The sequence below is a fragment of the Corvus kubaryi genome, unplaced genomic scaffold (assembly GCF_017639235.1).
Source record: "Corvus kubaryi isolate FWS band 111438036 unplaced genomic scaffold, C.kubaryi_AGA036_p1.0 37361, whole genome shotgun sequence".
In the NCBI taxonomy this organism is placed as follows: Eukaryota; Metazoa; Chordata; class Aves; order Passeriformes; family Corvidae; genus Corvus; species Corvus kubaryi.
The window spans coordinates 439,294-460,697 of NW_024581118.1; the positions used below are offsets into that span (position 1 = coordinate 439,294).

The 21,404-nt window shown below is 42.5% G+C and overlaps 1 protein-coding gene across 2 annotated transcripts in view; it reads left to right on the forward strand.

Annotated features, from left to right (window-relative positions):
• Nucleotides 1-10,899: 10,899 nt before the first annotated feature.
• RGL1 (ral guanine nucleotide dissociation stimulator like 1) overlaps nucleotides 10,900-21,404 on the forward strand; it is a 54,893-nt gene continuing 44,388 nt past the window's right edge. Inside the window, exons 1-2 of one of the 2 annotated variants that reach the window (XM_042033959.1) lie at nucleotides 10,900-11,023; nucleotides 11,903-12,013. In XM_042033959.1, coding sequence (XP_041889893.1) covers nucleotides 10,997-11,023; nucleotides 11,903-12,013 — 138 coding nt within the window. In that variant the 5' untranslated portion in view covers nucleotides 10,900-10,996. Of the gene's footprint in view, nucleotides 11,024-11,902; nucleotides 12,014-21,404 lie in introns of those variants that run through there. The other variant, XM_042033960.1, reaches the window with a different exon arrangement.

A 21,404-nucleotide genomic window follows, 5' to 3' on the forward strand; every position in this document is an offset into this window, starting at 1 on the left:
ATGTAATGTCCATCAAAATAATCTTGAAGGCTGGGGAGATACGGTGATAGCTGCACTGTTAGAATTGCTTGTGGAAAGGCATTTGCAGTAAATCTCTTGGTATTCGGATTAAACTGGACAATATCCTTATGTATCTTCATGGCAACTGTTGGGATTGCAGCCACAGAATTATCCACAACCATCCACAACCATCTACTGGCTTTTCCAGGCCTCTGGTGGCTCAGGTTTTTACTGAGTCCTGTGTTGTGAGAGTGCTGGAAATAACATCTTACCAGAGTCCTTGTGCACTTCTTTGTCAGTGATTCTCTGTTGGTTTCAGCCACTCTTTCTTTTTGTAAGGCTTTGTTCCGAGGCTGCCAGGCCTGAATGGAGAGTAGGAAGTCACTCCAGCTGCTTTCCTCATGCTGGCATTCTGTGCCAAACAGGAATTGCTGAGCAAACAACATCCTTTCCCCAGAGAGGTTTGCTGGAGTAGCACAAAGGCAGTCTGGATTTTTTTTTTTAAATTAGAAGTTCCTGCCAAATACTGTCATCAAGGGTTGGGGGAGGAAGGGAGGGAGGGAGGAAAAGAAATACATGAAGTCTGGAGTCCACTTGGAAGAGCAAGAAGCCTGTCTGGGAGAGTAAGAGCAGTGCTTTCTCTACAGAACTCTTGCTTCTTAATTTATAACACCTTATCCAGAAAAGAGGGCTGGGATTTTTTTTCCCTTCCCTCTTCCGTGGATCTTGGTTCTGACTGTTATTTCTCCAACAGAATTGGAGGGATTATGCAACTTTCCACTTGGTTTTGGACTAGCCAGTGGAACAAAAAATAAGCAGAATTCCTTTTCTTAAGTGGGTGCCAAATTCTCAAGTGACACATCATGCCACGTTGTGTTGATGAATGCACGGCTGGCTGCTTGCATGGCTGGCGCTTAAATTCTCCATTTTTTCTTAAAAAAAGGTTGTGGCTTCTTTGCTTTCTTTTTGCTTTGCAAAGGAAAAGTTTAGAAAACAATCCATAAAGAATAATTGACATGTATTTGGGGGAAGAGGAAGATACGGAGCCATTTCACTTCTTGTTGAGGGTTTAATCCAGGATAAATCTGTAAAAACTGAAGCATACAGGGACCTGATGCTGTCTGGTGCTGGATGAGGAATGCATTGGGTAGTTTATTGCATTCCTCAGTGCACTGGTGACCACTTTATTTGTATTTTTGTATTATTTTGTAATATTTGACTATTTCTGGTGTTCTTGCTGACAGTATTACCAAAGATTTGCCTTGCAGTTTGAATAGGCCTCTCTAGCAAGGTGGCTTCAGGTCAGAACTGATTTGTGGATGAAGGATTGTATGTTTAAGCTCATTATTTTTGAGGATGTTGCAAAATCCTTGTAATGCAGAAGGCAGATGTGGCAATACAAGGATTGAAAAATTGCCTATCTAGTGCATATATATGTCCTGACAATTCAGTTGTGGACAAGTATGGAGTAACTTTTCCTCCATGGATCTCTCAGTGTTCATCTTATAATGCAAAGGAAAGAATTTAATACTCCTTTTACTTTTTGGTGTGTGGTGTAATGGTTTTTAATACAACTGCATATTTTATAATTATCTACTCTAGGTTCTCATTTCCAATCTAGCTCATCTCCCTGAGCATAGTAACACATTGCACAATTAATTTACTGTTTATAATATGCCCCTGAAAAGAGGCTCTTCCATCCTGTTTATTACCGTGTTTCCAGCTGATCTCCGCAGAATAAAACAGTGGCTTCTGTGCCAACTTTTGTTACAATTTTGCATAACAGTGTTCAACTTTGGCCAATTTAGAAGGTCTTGGGTGGTGTTGAGGAAGTCTTTCTGTAAAACCTTGAAAATACATTTTAGTATGTCATCCCAATACAATGGATGGGGTTTGAGTCTGCTAAGTAAGTTGTCAGTAGGCTAGATGCTAGACCTGAATTTTCTCTAAAATTTTCCGCTCTTTTAGCACCTATACAAGAGGATTTCCTCTTCACAGGGCTTTGGCTTTTATTTTGCTTTTTGGACTTTATCTAATTCTTTGGTAAAGATCATCTGGAAGAGAACTGGGGGAACTGTCAAAACACAGGTTGTTTCCTGTCATTGTCTAGAGCATTGTGGGCTTCCATCTCCTTCCTGCCTTTTGTTCCTGGGTTGATAATGTTGTCTTTAAATAAGTTCAAACAAAATTAGATGTAATAGAGCTGGAAATAGAAACTAGTATCCTTAAATGAATGTCTTTGCTGTCTGAGCACAATGTGCCAATAATAATAAAGCCAGGTCATCCCAGAGGGGAGTGAAGTGTTTACAGCCTGTGGATCTAATCCTGTCACCTTTCCCTTGCAAGTGAATCTGCTGAAGTCACCAGCAGCACTTCAAGGAAGTGACAGATGGATGACAGCAGCAGCCAAGTAGCAAGGGAGATTTCTTTTTAGCTGGAGTGTGCTGCTCCCAAAAATTCACAGCATTTTTAATAGGTGTTGATAATTTGTTCAAGTGAGTTGTGCTCTATTACTCTACATCCCAGTGGCACCAGTGCCAGGAGTGTTGGATGTTGGACTCAAGGAATCCATCATAAAATCTGTCCTTGCACTGTAACAGTGCGTAAAGGTCATAGCAAGGGTTTATGCCCTGTCCTAGGACATCTGCAAGTGGGCAGGAGTCTGTCTCAGAGCACAGCATGAAAATCAACAGGCAGAACAGAGGGAGAACAAACAAGGGGAAGGATGTAGGGCAAAGTATGAAGGTAAATACCAACAAAAGCAAGTATTTATAGCTCACTAGGGTTACGCCTCAAAAAGGGCTGTGCATTTTTTAGCATCTGTTAGTCAAGGAAATATTGCTTCTGTCCCATTGTTATGAACTACAGATGCATTTCTGGCATCAGGATAAAGGTGCATCTCAAAGCTGGGTGTATCATTTTGAAATGGGTTACCAAGGGTATAGTGGTAGTATATTAAAGACAAGACCTTTATCCTTGGGGAGCTTCTGGTAGCCATTGATCTGTGAGAAGAAGCACCAGTAGAGATGAAAAGCTTCTAAAATGAAACTAAGGGGAGTCAAAAAGTGAGATTGAGTTTTGAGGAGTCTTAAAAGTGAGTATTAAATAACTGAATGGAAAAGAAAGTCTTAATGCTGCATTTTTACTGATTTGGTGGGTAGGAATGTGGGCTTTGGAAAGCTCAGAGTCTGCAGTAAGTGGAACACAAGAGTCACAGCAGCAGAAAGGGAAAAAGTTGGAGTTGACTTATGCTGATAAAAGCATTTTTGCCTCCCCAAGCAAAATAGGCCACTTCAAGAAACATGTTTAGCACTCATTTGTTAAATCAGAGTGGATATAATGATGCCACTGTGTGTGTAGCTGGCACTGCATCTGATGGACATGACTGAGCCTCTTCCTTATCTGTGTCATGACTTTACTCAATTGTTGTATTTCATGAGAGAGAGAACATAATGGACATTAAAAGCAAATGTGTTGCTGTCCGCCATTCCAAACTGCTTTTGTCTCGTTTTCCAGCAGTTACAGAATTTCTTCTCCAAGGGTGGAACTTGCTGGAGAGTTTTTAGATGATGAAAGAGCAACTCCCCTGAGTAAGATTCATGGAAGCTGAAGAAGGCAAGTCACAGTTGTACAGACTGTTGTATGTGACTGTAGGATATTTTAGAGATGGAGGAGGTAAAAACAATCAAAGGAAAAATAACTCAAAACCCCCAAACCCCAGTCTCCCCAAACCTGGATTTTATTGCACTGCACTCAGAAGATATAATTTATAATTTAGAGATTCCTGTGTTCAAGGCCACGGTAGTTAGTAAAGCCCCAAAATTTTAATTGTTTGAGGAATATGCGTGATGAAAAAACATTATGTGGTTGCAGAGGGTCCACTATATCTATTTCTAGAGTTATCTGTTACATATTTGTTTACAATTCTCTTGTTTGTGGCTCCTCCCTGCTCAAAAGAAATCTGTGGAGAAACTTTTTGATTTAATAGGAGTAGTCTGATTTAATAGGGCCTCCTGGGCTCTGCAGAAGGGTTATAAAAGTTTTGTAGGATTTGGTGAAGTCAGATAGAATGAATGTAGCATTAAAAAAACCAAGAGACCTGCAGATAAGATGAATTGTTGCTTCCCCTCAATTATTTCCCTTTTAGCCCAATGAAGAAGAGAAAAAATGATGACAGCTCTGGCTTACTGTTGCCTGAGTGCTGGGAAAAAACCTGGGTCAGTAGAAACCTTGCAAGACTTTGTTTTAAATCTGGCTGAGAAAACTGTCCATGGTGTGCACCAGTCTCCAGCATCCAGAAGATCTCTCTGATATGACATTCAGCAGGCTTCTTAAATCAGGGTCTAGGAACTTTCTTAGTATCCTGAAACATGTCCCACAGTAAAGGGGGGACAGAGTTTTTAAGTTTAATATGGATCATTTAGACTAAAAAAGCAAATAACATAAACTATGATAAGAATACAAAGATTTATGATTAATTTATCCCTGTTATTTTAACCTTAGAGGTGAAGAAAACATGAGCACTAGGATTTGTTGTAGGAACAGCACATAAATTCAAACTCTTCATTTACCCATTGTGGAAACTAAGTGTGTGTGTGAAGGGAATGAGTCAAACCTAAGACATGCTGCCATCTGATTATAACCCAATGGGTGGGAGGGACAAAGTCCTTGGGCTTTGAACTAGTTAGATATAAATACAGAGCTCACTGGCAAAGGTCTACTCAGAGGGACAGGAGGCCCCAGACAGAAGGGAAAGTACGCCCAGTATCCTAAATAACAGACGCTCTAATATAATTATTAAGCCCAGAGTTCTCTGGGGAGTGCTTGGACTAAAGGATACTGGAGTGATACAGGCTTCTAGGGGAGGAAATATTTATTTTTTAAGAAGAAAAATGAAAAAGACTCTGTGCCAGAATTAGGAGATGAAAACCCTTATAGCCAACAGAGATTTATCCTGTTTCAGCATACTGTCACAGGGCCATAAAAGGCATATGTGCAGTATATCTGTAACCAAAGCAAAATGAAACAAGGCAGAAGGGAAAAAGCAAGTTATTTTTGTAAATGGGAAGTTTTGAGAACTCATTTACTCAAATAGTTAAATTATTCTGGAAACTGAAGCTTGCTCGAAAAGAACCATGGCAAGTAATTTGGGAATGAGGGGGAGGATCGAGTACTAACTAGCCAATAATATAAATGATAAATTTGTAAATTTATTGAAAGTAAGAAACTTCCTATGGAGAATCAGCCTGTGTATGGAGACAAGAGAGCAATTAGGGAAAATCAGCGCTGTGCTAAATCAACCCAATACATGTTTGTGCCATGGCCAATTTAATTATTAAACCTAACTTAGGTGCAGAAAAAGAGATCTGAAACACAGTGAAGACAATCTTTTGGGTAACAATATGAGAGCCATTTGATTTATTTTATATGTGACATGAAGATTTTGGCTTAGGCATTTTGGTGTTTTCTGTTATGGCACTGTTGTCTTCCTGTAGAGATAAAATGCTTACTGGATATATTAGCTTTCTGTTCTCAGTCTTCCATAACTTTTTGTTGGAGAAGGCAGGGATAATTTTTATTAGTTCTGCATAAGCACTGAGGTTGATTCTGGTCCCATGACAATGGAATTGATGCCAGGAGAGTTACCCACAGTCAAATTTGTAATTGAGCAGTGCCTTTTTAGATGATTAAAGTATTTATTCTTTGCAGAGAGTTTTTAAATTGTTCAAATAAGGCCCTTGGCCTCTGCTCAAAGGTGAATTTTTTGGAAAGTTTGAGCAAAAACATTTCATCCATGTGTGAATATGAGGAGAGTGGAAAACTATTTTTCCCCTCCATAAAGAGTTTTTGCTGTCTTCTTTTGAACAGCTCTGCAGTGTGAGTAGCTGAGGCCTGTGGGCTAAAATTTGGCATTGAAATAGCCATAACTGTGAAGTGCCTTAGTTTTGGCTTTGATTTGACTGAGTTGTGAGCCTCTGAAAACCATATTCTCAGCATGCACTCCAGGGTGTTGTTTCTTCCTTCAAAGCTGCTGAAATGTGCAGCAGAGAGGATTTACTGTGAGCAACTGAGGAGCTCTGCAGCACGAAATTAGAGAAAGATATTGCTCTGAAGCTGCAGGGACATGTGGGCATGGAACAGGAACAGGAGACCTCTCAAAGCACTTACGGTTTAAGAGAAGTTTCTGGGTGTTTTGTGATCTGTGAAACTGAAACTCGAGTTCTAGGACCTGCAGTCTCTGCTCCTGTAGGTCATTTCCAAGGACCACACGAGAGTGAGTAGGGATAAGGTGTGGGTGACTAGGAGTAGGGCTAAGACTCTGAGGCACACAGGCACTACTTGCACACCTCTGGAGGCAGAGGCTCAGGGAGTACAATCCACTGTTGTTTCTCCCCATGACATAGCAGGGGTGCACTTTCCCAGCAACGTGCCCCTGGTTTTACACACAGGATTGCTTTGAAGGCTTTCCCAATGGGAGTCCAGGGACTCGCTGTTCCTGAAGGAGATATGCCTCCCAGATCCGAGATGATGTCCCTTTGGACAGCACAGCCTGTGAAACAGTGCATGGCTATCTAATTGCAATCACATGTGAAATCAGAGGGCCAGGGACGGCTGGATGTGCTTCCTTAACTACATAATTTTTTGACTTAGTATAGTTAATTATGCAGCCTTATGAATAATTAATTTAGTTTTATGTATGGGAGCTCTGGTACATTTCCTCTGGCATTTTACAATGAAGCTGGTTAATATTTGCAATTACTTGAAGGCTTCTGTTTAGTTCTGGTGTCCAGGAAGACAGATTATGATGGACTTGTGTGTCTGGTTCTTTACTGAGCTGTAACTGCATTGTCACATCTTTCAGAGTGAGGGGGGAGCAGTGTTTACCCTTTTGCACAGGAGTGAGGCTTGCAAAGGTTGCAGACAGTCGAAAAGCAGACACACAGTGTGTAATGTAGCATTTTGTTTGCTTTGATTAGTTAGTAGTTTGTAATTGAAATTTAATGTTTGATTCCAACAACTTTTCTTAGTGGCTGATGTGTAATTATAATACATCTCAGTCATTTAAAGAATGTATATAACCAAGTTAATTAATCCCAGATGAGGCAGATGGAAGACCTGGCTCACCTCTGCTCCCTTCTACATTAGCTCACAGCATGTATAGAGCATTGCCCGTGCTGATGGAAATATGAGCCTGTGAGGTGCTTTGTGGCATAAAGGACCTTCAGGAGATTGCAGTGCATTGAATATTAAGAAGCTCTAAAACAGCCCATGACAAACTAACTGTGTAATGGAGTGGGAAGCTGGAACTCAGGTGTGCACAATGTAAAGGAACACTCCCAGGTGAATCTCCTGTGGTGTCTATGGTGAAGAGCTCTCTGCAGCCAAGCTATGTGTCAGAGTGGGCTGTCAAAGAAACAGAGTATAAAACTGATTTGTGTTTGGATTTCTATAGTGTCTGCATTATGTAGCTTTTGTGGCTCACCTGCATGTGATTTTTTTTTTTAGTTTCAATCTCCAGAACTGTAGCCCACGGCACCTGTTAGTTATCAAATTGAGGGCATGTGCCATAAACAGAAAGCAAGAACTAAGTATGGTTTAAAGAAACCAGATGAATAACAATTAATGAGATAGTCTTAATAGAAACATTTATTTATTTATTTTCTTTTGTAGGCACTGACTTCAAAGGCATCATCCATTGAAGGGGTGTCTCTTTGGACAGGCTTTATTCTATATGATGGATTCTTGTATTTCTTATGGAATGAACAGAGTGTCTCCTGGAATCCTCTTTTTCAATTAACAGTTAGGTAATGCCCTTGAAGTGGCATTGCTTTGCAGAAAAAGGTAATACTATAAAAATGTTGACGACAAAGGCATGGTTACTAGGAAGTGTCTTGCATAACCAACACACAACCAGTTCTGGCTCCTGGCCTACTGAAGCATCAAGAAGTGGAAATGGCTTGAGCTGGCACTGTCATTGAAAGGACCTTCTTGAAACCATGACTTAACTTACAGCTTTTGTAATGCAAGGAGTGTTTTTCCTCTTTTTTCTTTAAAAAAAAAAAAAGGAGACAGTGGGGTGGTTTTTTTCCCATCTCCCAGGGAACATCCTTGCCCAGCGAAGGCAAGCTGCATGCACACCTCAGATACATGGCTTTGTCCTTTTAGGCTGTGTGATTTCTTTCTCTCCAGGAGAAGCTGTCAGAGATCATTCTTACATCACCTGGTTGCTTTGTCCTTTTCCTTTGCTCTCCCAAATATTTTCCATATTCAGGTATCTCTGACTTCTGTTTCCTCCTCTCCTCCTGTCAGGCTCTGAGCAGAGGCAGTCAGACGAGCTGTTCTTTATTTCCAGCTGCTTTATTGATCTTGTGCTTTGTCTTCCTGTGCAGGCGTCTGCGTGCCAGCTGTAGCAACAGCTGAAACCCAGGGAAAATCATCACTCTGCCACTACCTTATTTCTCTGTGGACAGTTGGCCAGTTCTTGTTGGGCTGTAAGTGGTCAATGATCTGCAGTATGAGATCTTTCCAGACCTCAAAGTATTTTCTTATATAACATTTCACTGTGAGAAGTGTAAAGTTGCATTCACAAGTGGATTTGTGCTTCTCTCTTGTTGCGAGGGGGAGGGAATGAGTGCTCAGATGTATTAGACAAATAATTCTGCTTTGGTAGAAAGGGCAGGCACAGGGCTTGAATATGGCAGGAATGTAGTTATTGCATCTGAACATGATTTGGAAAGAACCAAATGTTTAACACTGTGTTGACCACATGGTTCATTGGTGTAGATCAGTTTTGTGATTAAAGTCTGCTAAAGGAGCAAACCAGCAGTTCTACTAAACTGAGTTGTAGATTCTTCTTATTCATTTTCAGGCTTCCTTCTGTCCTTGAAATCTCTACAAAACATCTTTTAGATTAATCAGAGCCTGCTTGGTCTTCATGTTTTCCTGTGCATTCGAACTCCGTCTCTTGGTCTCAAATAAACGGTTGTACACTACATAATGGATTTTAAATGTAGTTAAATTTTACATATGCTTTTTATCTTTTCCAGTATTAAATAATCAGTGTTTGCATATATAAGGCAGATTTTTTAGGGGCCTTGAAATACCCTTTTCCCAAGGCAGACAGTTGTCAATAAAATGTCTGATTACTGCCTCTTCTGTAACCTTTCACTGTGACATCATTGGACTTGGTGATCTTAGAGATTGTTTCCAACCTAAACAATTCAATGATTCTAAATTGTGGGCACTGTATCTCCCTAAAAATAATCTGTGAAGAAAATCTAACTCTGTGCAAGACTAATGGCAAATCCAATGAATAAAAATGGTAGCTTTCTGCTGCTTGCTAAACTGGATGATGTCATCTGCTGCTCCTTCCTGATGGAGATTCTCTCTGTCACTTGTCAGTGGCCAAGAGGGTTCACGAATATAATTTCTGAGAGGGCTTGTGCTCTGCCTTGAATGGAAAAGTCCTGAGCTTGTCTGTCCACAAGGTGTTCTGTAAGGATCCAGTCTGAAACGTGATTCAACAGAAGCCAAACTGAATCAAACACAGGAGCTCCTTCCCACTGTATTAACTCACTGCCATTTTCTTTTAAATAAAGAAATAGAAATAAGTGCCATTGCTTTCTGACTGCCATCCAAAGTGATGGTAGTGCTTGTACTGTGGGAGCAGGACATCATGGCACAAAAAAGCTTTTATTTCAGAGTAATTTTTTGGCTTTGGTGTTGTATTCCTTGTGTCTGGATATTCATTTTCTTATGCTGATGTGGTGGTCCTGTCCAATGGCAATTTGCTCTGCAGGTACTCACATACCTGCTGGGCTGGCCACGAGGGATTCAATGCACACTCCACTTTCTGCACATTAAAATTATGACATGGAAGAACGGTTTGCAAAATCTAAAGCATTCAGACTGCTCTGTGCAGTTTTACAGGAGAAGCCACAGGACTTTGGGAAATCTACACTTTGATTTGTAGGGTGCAGTACACTTGAGTCAGGTTATCAAAGTCTGTATATTCTGGATCACTTCAGGATCACACACATAAACTAAATGCACAGCCTGGCAAGTGATCAGATCAGGGCACCTGTGACCACACAGCTCAGTCTTGGTTTCATAGCTGAAAATAACGTTCCTTGCTTCCGTATGGTTCCTTATGTTAAGAGGTGCGAGTGCTGACAGCCCCCGAGCCTGCACTGCTCCTCAGGTCATCGGTACTAACACTGGTGGAAATAAGAACAGGAATACGCCCGAGGTTAGTGTGGGGCTTCGGGACGTCTGAGCTGTTTCAATTCTTAGCACTTTCGTTACCTTGCACGGAAACTTGTGCACTTGAATAATCCCTACTCTAAGTCCCCAAAAGCAGGTAACTAAAGACAGCTCAGGAGGCAACGAAGTTAGTGGGGTTTTTAGGGTGTCTTGAGATCGTCGCGTCAGCACGCAGCTGCCTGCAGCTGAAGCATCCACAGAAGTGCTCATGGGGGCTTCTTTGTGAGCGATATGGAACAAAAGTGAGGGTAGTGTCGGCGATTGCCGGGCAGGGCTTACTAAAATCTTTCATTTCCTTACTTCCCAACTGGTAGAAGTAAGTTTTTAAACTTAAGCATAGCTTAAAATTCCTTCCTTACGGCGGCCCGAACACCTGACCCTGCTCCCCTCCGCCCAGCTCAGGCAGCGGCAGAGGAGAGGGAGGGGAAGAGAGGGAGAGGAGGAGGAGACGCTTCCTTGGGAGCCGGGCAGGACGCGCCCGCCGCACGCGGGGCCGAGCGGAGACTCCCGGGCAGCGCAAGCACTGCCAGGCAGGGCGCTCCGAGCGGGGCCGCCGCCATAAACAAGAAACCCTGGGCGGCCCGGGCCGGGCCGAGGCGGCGCCAGGCGCGGCCACCTCCCCCTGTCCGTCCGTCCCTCCCCCGGAGCCCAGGGGCCGCTCGGCTCGGCCCGGCCCGGCCCGCGGCGGGCGCAGCGCGGCGCGTCCGACCAGGCACCCGGAAAGCCACCGAGGATGAAACTGCTGTGGAGAGCGAAAATGGTAACCGGCTGTCCCGTCCCCTGTCCTGTCCTGCCCTGTCGTGCCGCGGGTCCCGCTGCCCAACGATGCCGTGCCCAGCGGTGCCGTGCCCGGTCCCGGCGATGCTGTGCCCGGTGCCAGGGGTGTCGTATCCGATGCCGGCGATGCCGTGCCCAGCGATACTGTGCTTGGTACCGGGATACGCTGTGCCCAGCGATGCCGTGCCCGGTTCCGAGCGGAGTCCCTACATCACACGTTCGCTGGAAGTTCGGGTGACATTGCATTCTGCTCTATTATCCTCGGCTTCTTATTTGCGAGTTTTAACCGCCACCCCCTCTCCCCCCACCGCTGTAAAGCTGCTTGGGTTTTTTCTTCTTCTTGAAATAATACGTTTTTGGAAAAGCAAATCACAAGCGCTTCAGATCCCTCCTTGTCAAGACAATTAAAATGTTGCTGTGTTTTAAATGCTCTGTAGCTTCAAAGTTTCAAGGCTGTCTGCCGAAGTAATTCGAGTTTTAAAAGTGTGAATCCTTCCCTAAATGAAAGGCCAAAGAGATTAATTGCTGTAGAAAAGGGGAGGAAAGAGACGACTGCTAATCAAAACCAAACTCTTTCCTAAAAAGACTTTATGCAACTATGTAAAATATGTGCTAGTCTAGGAAAAACAGTTAAATGGAAACTCAGGGAATCTCGATACCACAGGAAAGGACAGCTTGCCAAGAATATCTCCAGTGTTCCCTCAACCTAAGGGTATCCTGGATTGCTTTGATTATTGTCTTTACTTTGTGCTGCCCATCTCCTCTGCTCTGCTACTCCAGGCCAGGGATAGACTGTGATCAGCAGAAGGGGGAAAACGTTCCTTTCCATCTTATTGTTCTTTCTTTCTCCTGTTCCTGGCAGACCACATTTCAGGATGGGGGTGAAGAGGTAGAAGATGGAGCTGTCTACAATGTCACCCTTAAAAAAGTGCAGATTCAGCAGGCTGCCAACAAAGGAGCAAGGTGGCTGGGGGTAAGTGAGGCTGGCTCGGGGGCATTGGGGAGGGCTGCTCATGGACTTCGGAGCTGTCTCCAGGGAGCTGAATTCCACAGGAATTGTTACAATATTAACTTTTAGCACTGACTGCTCTCATTCTTAAAAAAAAAAAAGAACAAACCAAATACTGAACTAGTCTGCCTGGGTCATCTGAAATAACGCTCTCCTTGTGTTGACTCTTCCTCTTTTCTTGACCTGTGAAAACAATTTGACCAGCTGTGGCCATGTATCAGGTGATTCTTGTTACAGAAATAAGGATTTTAGCTTATGGCTCGAGAAGCTGAACATCTAACAGTTATTTCAGACTGGACTATGGCTTGTTTCTGCTGTTAGGAACCTATCTCACATCTCCAAACAAATAGTTGTGTTATTTTGACTGGTGAAGGTCTCTCAATGTCAGCAGAACTTCCTCTGAACTTAAAAGAGTATTGGTTTGGGTCTTATTTCTGTATTGCTTTCTTAGCCGGATGAGAAATTAATTGCATTTCTGCAAGAATTACAGCTCTGTACTGTTTTTCAAAGCACGAAGGCTTTAATGGTAAGTAAAATCAGCTTGAATGCACACACTTGATTTGACATGCTACTGAGTCCCTTCACCTTTGTCAGGCCAAGTCCACAGCTGATAAAAAATTTCCTCACTTCATTGGAATCAGTGCAGCTGTGGCAGTTGGGGCCAGATCTGAAGGAGGTGCCTATAACTTTCATAGTACTTTGTTTTTTTTCTTTGGGATCAAAGGCAATAATATAAGGCTTGATGTAGAAGCCATGTTGGTATTTTAAAGGCTTTTAAAACTGCCCTGAGATTTATATCCAGTCACTTTCTTGTGAAGCTCCTGTGACATGAAGCAATACAGCAGAACTGAAACCAGAGTCAGGAAAAATAAGCAAATTCTGCCTTGCTTAGAGTCTCCCCTTCTCGTGTTTCCAAGAAGTACACAGAATACTAATCAGAACAGTAATTTCAAATCTGCTTCCTTTGAGTGGCAAATTTCCCATTTCTGCCTCCTGTTTTTACCAGGAAAATATTACAAAGTATATCTGAGCTCCTGCAACTTTCCCAGCTGGTTTTGTGTAAGAGGTGAAGATAATTTTGAACGTGCCTGTGTCCCATAAACATAGTTCAGAAAAGTAGAATTTTTTCCTGCATGGGCTGTGTTGTTCTTTGTAATAGAAAGAGTTTGCCAGGCCTTGGTCCTGTTCTCAAAGGAAGGGAGTGTGTATGTTCCTGAGGTCATCCCCACAGCTGATGCTACCCCTCCCAATAGGAGGACCAGGGACTGCAAGGTTAGGGCAGTGACTGTCAGGTTTCTGTGGCTGCTGTTGGTTTTTTCAGGTCAGAATCAAGCCCTTTTTGTGGGGAAGGAGGCAACGTGTCAGAAATCTGCACCTGTTCCAGGCATAAATCCATGACTTCGGCTTCCAGTCTGGCCTCTTTCATGAGCAAAAAAAAAAACAAACCAAAAAAACCCTCATGTGTATTATTTTAAAATATTTTGGAACATATGGGCTGTTTGTTTCCCTTAAGCTCTTCAGTGTTTTAAACTCTTCTTGTGATCTTGTTTTATTAATGGCTTTTTTGTCATCCTGAAATCAATAAATAGCCTCTAACCCAGAGCATTATTTATGAAGAGCCATCCCTGCCCCCAGCAGTTTGGCTTTGAAAAGCCAAATTGTTTTAGAACTGTCATCAGGTGACTTGTTTTTTTTAATCTGGAGTTTATAAGGGTTGATGATTTTTTTTTCCTACGCTTTGAAGTCCATTAGCACTAAATGAACAAGGTGTTGGATTTAGCAATATTGGTCTTAATTTTTTTGATGGTGCCCTAAGTTCAGGCTTAGGTTGAAGACTCAAGGTCAACAACCTATTTGTACATCAGCAAGTATTGAGCCTTCACAGTAATAAACATAGTAACTCTCTTACGGATCATATGCATGCCTGGATTTACTTTTTTTAAAATTATTTTTCAGTGTCGGTTTGTGTCCTGTAAAAGTCCACTTAGCAATCTGACCCTTTCTGAGGCACTGAGCTTCTCCTGCTTTGTTTGGGCAGGTCAAGTCTAATAAACCTTCCTTAAAATTCTCCATCTTAAGAACCCATCCCGGGTCACTGAATGGTTGGCCCTGTTGTGACAGAATGAATCATAAGATTCAAACTAAAGCACCATAAACACTTGCCTATTGAAATACAGAAATGTCTTTCTTGTGTTTCAAACTTCTACAACTAACAGAAGTAAAAGACAAACAGGCTGTGACTTAAGCAGGCATCAGCAGTTCCGTAACTTTCAGAAGTGTGAAGCTTTTGGATAATCACTGAATTTCTTAGCTTTAAATTTAATATTAGACATCAAAGGATGCCAATAATAGCCACTGCTTTTGTCACCAAATACTTAGTCACTAAATATTTAGTGAAGCTTAAGACTTTAAGCACTAGAGTATTAGGGAATATTAAAAGCTCTAGTGGGAGCTCAGTATTGTGAGAGATGCTGCACAAAAGCACTGTTTTGACTAAGAAGAATGACTAAGATATTTAAAGAGGATTGTCTGTACACACGTCTTAGCTGATGATTGGTATTAAAGCTTCAAAAGTCAAGTGTGCCTTCTAGAAATATTGAGAGAGAATCCATCCCAAACACGATGGGTTCAACCAGAGAAAGCATGAATGCTTTTTTTTTTTTTAAAACAAAGTGCGTTTTGGTGTCTCCAGGATAGATTTTGAGAGCTCTCCTGAGAGGATCCTGGAGAGAGAGGAACAAGCTACAAAAGCTGTGGAAGCTGAGATACGCAGCCTGACATCTTCGTGAGAGAAAAGGATGAAGAAACAGAGATTTGTACAGATGGATGGCACACTCAGAAGAAGGGATGAGGAGGATTTGGGGTGGACGATTATAATCGGTTGAATGGCATTATGTCGGGCTAGAAAAAAAGGCATATTGGTAACTGGAAGGGAAGGTTTGGGAGTACAGCAAGGAATTTGAATGATGTGGTTAGAAAGTGAATGTTGTGTTTTAAAACTTTTTTTTCAGAAAGAACCTGAAAAATGGGATTCAGCTTCCCTCTGATGATGTGAATGCAGCCCATGGGGAGGCTGGATGTCAGAGAATGGTGCTATTGTCTCTGAAGAAAAGGCACCAGAGCATATCAGACAAATGTTCTGGGGGGTTTTGATCTTGAACTGACAACCAGGTACCCGTGAAATGAACCAGAGACGAGTTGAGTCATACTGTAGCCAGAAGCAGATCAGAACAGCCAAACAGTGGCTGTAAAAGTAGATCAGCCACTAAATACCTGAATTTCTGGGGCCAGGAGGAATATGCTAACAGTGTGAATGGCGTGGGGAGGTGAACTCCAGCCGGTGATCTATAGGTAACAGTAAACAGTTGAAAGAGAAGGGGAAAAAGCAGCGAGTAGAGAAGTAAGTGGAGAGATGGGGGGAATTGGGGGAGGGGGAAGAGTGGTGCAGGAAGAATAGACGCATGGGTGGGGTGTGGGCAGGTGGACAAGATTACTAAAGTAAAAGCAAACGAGGTTTTAAAATGCTGTGAAGTGACTATTGTCGAGCCCCCGTTAAGCAGCTGGAGTGCTTTATCTTCCCTTTCCAGGAGTTAGAGAGGGATGGGCCACTGTTGTCCAGCCCTGGGAGAGGAGGGAATGGTGAGGAATGAGCCGCTCAGACAGGAGGGGCTCCCGAATACCTGCAAATGTCTTTCCTATCACAGTCCTTCATCTGGGAAAGAGTGAGGAAGAGACCTACAGTGTGTGAGTATTTAGTGAGGCAGGTCACAGGAAATGTAGCCAGGAACAGGAGTTCCCCGAGCCTCAGTGCCGAGTCTCCACACCTGACATGATTGCTGAGCTTTCAGAGTCCGTCCTTGTCATCAAGTTTCTTGCTTTACTGATGGATGACACGGACTCCTCTTCCTTTGAGTCTTAAATATCCAGATAACAGATAAGTACTCTGCTCACTTATGGCCAGGCTGCCTGGCTTCATTAGGCATGGATTACACATCTAGAGGAGATTTTAGAAACTTGGTTTTTACTTTTTGCTTTCTCTTTTTGGCTACAGCTGAACTTCTGGCTCTGGGGTTTGTTCAGGCAGAGATGGATTCAAAATATAGCTTGTCTCAAAGTGTCTTTAATATTATAATGTTTGGTGTATAGCAGAACATGTTCTTCCAAAATTGTAAATGAACTGCTGTTAGAAGGGTGCTTTTCAATACCTTAAAATGCTAAAAGAGGAAAAAGCTGAAAAGTAGCAAATCTATCACTTAATATTTGTGTGTTTTCTTAACACTGCTATTATTTGAGAATTACCTTTTCTGGGAATTCTGGGGTGTTTTAAAAATAAATTTTTTAATTAAATTTTTTTTTTTTTAATTTTGTTTTATTTAGTGCAAGTGATTGCCTTGCACTGAAAACTGCATGTGACCGCAAGTTTGGCTTCTAAACACCTCTAAAGTCACATACATTGGCAGGAAGCTTGTGCTGGAGAGTTCAGACAGAAGAACATTGCAAAAACTTGTGACTAACTAATCTGTATCCCAGTTGGGACCTGGGACCTCTCTGTGACTCAATCAATATGTCAGAAAAGAAGCTTTAGTCTGGATTTCTTTCTTTCCAGCGCAGACCTCCTAACTATGGGTTGAGATTTAAGTGGTGCCTGGAATCATCAACATTTAGGAAGAAGCAAAACCTCACATTTTCTCTGAGCCTGCTCCTGCCCTCCCACGTGCCCTCCTGAGCCAGCTCTGTGATTTCTTTTTCATCTTACCCTTAGATCCCAGATGTTCTGGTCAAGTGTAGCTTCCTATAGAAGCAGCAGACAAGGGCTTGGCTGATCATTGTCCTTGCTGCAGCTTGCTGTTTTGTTTCTTGATTTAGAGCATGTGTTGGTCACTCTTAGCTAAAGCAGACTCTTTTAATCAGGTTCCCTCAGCCTGTCCTGACTGCCCAGACCGAGGCCAGGGTGTAGCTCTGTCCGTATGTTTGGCAGAAGCAGAAAAGCAGCTCCCAAGGAGCTGACAGGCTCCCTACAGAAACTGAGCTGTGCTACTGTCCACTCCAAAGTCTCTGAGGAACTATCTTGGAGAAGGAAGAAGGATGGGGTGTGCTCACATTGGTTTTGCATGGGGGAAGATGCCTGCTAGTTGCTGGAGATCCACAAAGTAATGTATTGAATGATTTTACCTATAGACATGTACACAGTTATCCAAAAGAAAGCTTTGGCATCTAACTCAGCTTGTCTTTTGGTTTGGAGTAGGCTCCTTCCTCCTGTCCTTCCTTCAGTTGTGAGCGTAGTAGTACCGTGGTACTATTCACAGCCCTTATTAATGACTTCTCATGGAATATTTTTCTCCTCACTTCCTGGTTTAGGCACAGATCTCTGCTCCAGGGATATCCTAAGTAGCAGTCTTGGATGCAGTCATCAGCTGGTTAATAGAGGCTGTGTGTGCAACAGACACTCAAAAATGGAAACTGAGCCTATAAAGTGTTTTAAAATGGAAGCCGGAAAGATTACTGTCCATTACTTTCCTAGTTCCAAATCCAAAATGCATAATTAGAAGGGTGACTGGCTTTGTAGCACAGTGTCATGCTCTCAGTTGAGTGTAAAACCTCTCACTCCAAGCTGCCAAAGTGTGACAGGGTGGCAGTGCTTTAATCCTGTGGTGTTACTAAGGCTGAGTTAGGGCTGGGATACCCCGGCACAGCCATGAGGAACCAGGGAGAGATAGGGGCAGCCTCCCTTCCTGGGGCTGTGCAGAGGCACCTCTTGCTAATGATTCTTATATTAAGTGGAATAACAAGAGTTAAGGGAGCCTCTTGAGCAAAGCTGCTGGAGACTTCGTTTGCTGCACTGGTTGTACCTGCATTTTATATGTCTCCCAGCCAGCCTGCTCATGGACAAAACTTGCCCTTGGCATACTCTGTTTACCTGTGACATACAGGATTAGAATGACATCCTGTGCTATAATTGCTTTCCCCTGGGAATTCCTCTGACAGCCAGGATGACTGTTTTTTTAAACTGTGCTACTTGGATGCTACAGGTTCTCCCTGAATTCCAGTGCCTTAACTGTCTTGCTGCTGACATCGCTGAATGTTATCTTGCTTGCTTTTTTAAGAAGCAGTAAGTGAAAGGAATAACCCCCAAATTTTGTTTGCTTTGCAAAGGAACTGGCACTTTCTTTCTGAATGCTAGATCTAGGTCACTTGTTGGTTAAGGAAGAGTTGGCAAGGAATGTGGCGATGTGTCATCGGAAAGCCTGGAAGATGCAGCACATGAACTGGACTGAGATGCTGTACAGAGAACAGCCCTGGAGAAACCATTAGTTTTACAGTTTGGGTTTTGATGCCTTCATTTAAGGAACAGGGTGAAGCATTGCAAGCACGTTAGTCACACTTGGATTTAAATTGAACCTTAGTAAAGCTAATTAAAAATATGTGTGTAAATGCATGCTTTGAACTTGCATCTTTTACTACTGCTGTTTTTTAAATATATAATTTCCTTTAGCTGTAAGGGGGTGCAGCTGTGTGAAGAAGCCAGCACAAAGTAGTCAGATCATGCTTAGCTTCTTGGAGAAAACGGGGTTATTTTGTGTAACAGGTAAATAAACGCTAACTTGGTGTGGATCCTGCTCTTGCTTGTCTTTGTGTAGTCACTGCATAGTGTCTTGTAAAGCAGAGGCAAAACGTGTGTGATGTCTAGTGTTAGTAGTTAGTATCAGAGATTGTAAAAGATGATTCCTAAAGGGAATTGGAACCTCATTACTGAAGGGTTGAGCAGTTCACCAGCACTTGTCTCTGTGAAGGTGTCACAGTTTGCTCCTGCAGTCTCCCAAAAGTAGTTTTGCCCTTGATTGACCCCAAAAAGCTCTATATTCAGTGGCCATACAAGTGCTTCAGAAGTGACTTGTAATTCTTCCTGGGTAGTACACTAGCATGTAGGGCTCAACTCTAAAGTCTGTGTTAAGTTTTTACACCTTATGAAATAAGAATTTTATTGATGGATGAGGATGTGTGTTTTGTTTTAATTTTTTTCTTTTCTCTTATATAAAGAAAGTTTTAAAGCCATAGTGAGGAATTATATGTTTTGGACATGGAAATCCATTTACTGTTTATGGAAATCCTTTTATGTTGGACCAAACTGAACTCATGCTAATGCCCGAATACTGTAGTTCAGTTTACCACCATGCTACCAATAGGTGACAATTTAGGGACTGCAAGGAAAGTGGGAATATATCCAAGTGAATTGATAATTGAATTCTTACAGCACCTTTCACCCAAATTACCTTCAAAGCATGGCTGCAGATTTTCTCTAGACTATGTTGGATGTTGTAACATAGCACAAAAGTAGGATTTGGGTAGGGATTAAAGTTCAGCTTTGGTGGCCTGGGTTTGGGAGATTCCCCTTTCATTGGGGAGGTGGGAAAGAGATGGGGAAAAAGTGTTTCTGGGACGATATGACTTTGAAAAGGCTGGGGTTTTGGGGCTGCTGAAGGGTTTGAGCATTAAAAAAAGTTGAGTGACATGGATTGGCTGTCAGAGCTGCATGGTAATATTTATTTAGTGGCTTTATAGTGTTATCACATGGATATCTTCTTCACATGTGACACTTGCAGCAAGGAGCAGCTGCTTAGCAAGGCACAGCAGCACATGGAAACAATTTAGGACCAGAAATGAATTAATTTAAACCAGCTGGGGAGAAGAGCTGGACTTCTGAGAGTCCAGAGTTCTGTGGAAGCATTTGCCCCCCATGCAACAGCTGTTGTGAAAGGAAGCTCTAATATTAACTTACAGCAGGGAAGGGGGGAATGAAATGAAGCTTAGAAAATATTGTTAGGGAGATGACAGCAACTCCTCACTCATTTCTGGTGCTTGCTCCCTCATCTCAAAGGTAGGAGAACTAGAAAGGGGATCCACAGGTGGAGAGGGATTTGGAGACACTAAAAACGTGAGGACTGTTATATTTATGTCTTGGTGCAGCTGAGGTTGATGTGCAAGTTTAACAATAAATCCTCACAGGATTGAGGCTCCATTCTGGCAATGATTAGGAGGATATAGGAGAAGCATTCAAAACAGTGAGTGGAGAAGGGACACTTTATCTCCAGGGTGGTTTTGAAAGCAAGGGGGAAAAGAAATTAGTGATTTGATATTGCATGTAATTAACCTGAAGGGACTTGCTGCTGGCAGAAGTAATTGAGTCCAACCAAGTCCAGGAGGATTCAGAAAGGATTGAACATTTATATAAATAATGAGAACAAATGCATGTGATTCAAAACACAAGACATCAATTTTTGAGATTTAGGTATAAAATGAACATGCCCTGCTGCTGAGAAGAGTCTTTTCCTTTAGGCTGGTTATTCTGAATGTTATGGGTGTTATTTCTTCACCTTCCTCTATAGCATCTGGCCATTGTTAGAGGGGGGGAAAACCTCTATAGTTTAGTTTAAAATGACAATTATTATTTGTGGCTGTTGATAAATTTTTGGTTTCAATTTGTTTGCAGCAAATGTTTAATGAGGCAGAATAAGATTGAACATAGGTACTTATCAAAAGAATCATGAGGACTTTAATGCCCAGGAGGTGTTGGGGCCATATTGCCACATAGTAGAGGAATTTGGTGTGGGCTGGTTTTCCAGCAGCCCTGCAACCTCCTCCTCGTTAAGGAGAACTCTGAGTGCTCAGATCTTGCTCTTTTTTGTGTGTGTAAAGCACAGGTTTGCATCTGTGCAGTTTTAGACTCTGCAAAAGTAGGAATTGTGTGGGTTGCCCTTTGCTTTACCCCATTCATTTTCACGATAGCGGCTTTAAAAATGAGGCAGCTTGAGCAGAGCAGGGTACTCTACATGTGGGCTCCTCAGACCTTTTATGCAGTGGAAGAACAATGTCCTTTGACTTGCTGTGGTACCCTTTATTTATACTTGGCAGAATTGTTTTCTTTTTGTTGTCGCTTCCAATCATTGTGCTGAAAGATGTAATGTTCTGCCTACTGCAACCATTCAGGTCTTTTCTCTGATCCATGTGCCATCATGGGATCTCTGAGGGTAGAACTTTCAGCAGATTTTGTTCCTAGCCTCTCACATTTATCTCCGTTTAGTTGCATAAGCCATCTGTTGCACATCAGAGCGTAGCTCACCTACAGCAGGTTTGGCAATGAAAATGAGATTTTGGCAGCTCCACCTCAGGTGTGAATCTTTGTGCCACTTTGCGTGGTGGCATTCACTAACCTTTTGCTCTGCTGGGTTGCAGACTGATGGAGTTCTGACTTTTTCCTCTGTGCCACCTCTATGGCTGTCCCGCACATGGTTATGACACCAGCCAGCAGCGCTGCCCTTGGGCCACAATGGCACTAAGGAGGTGTAGGCATTTCATG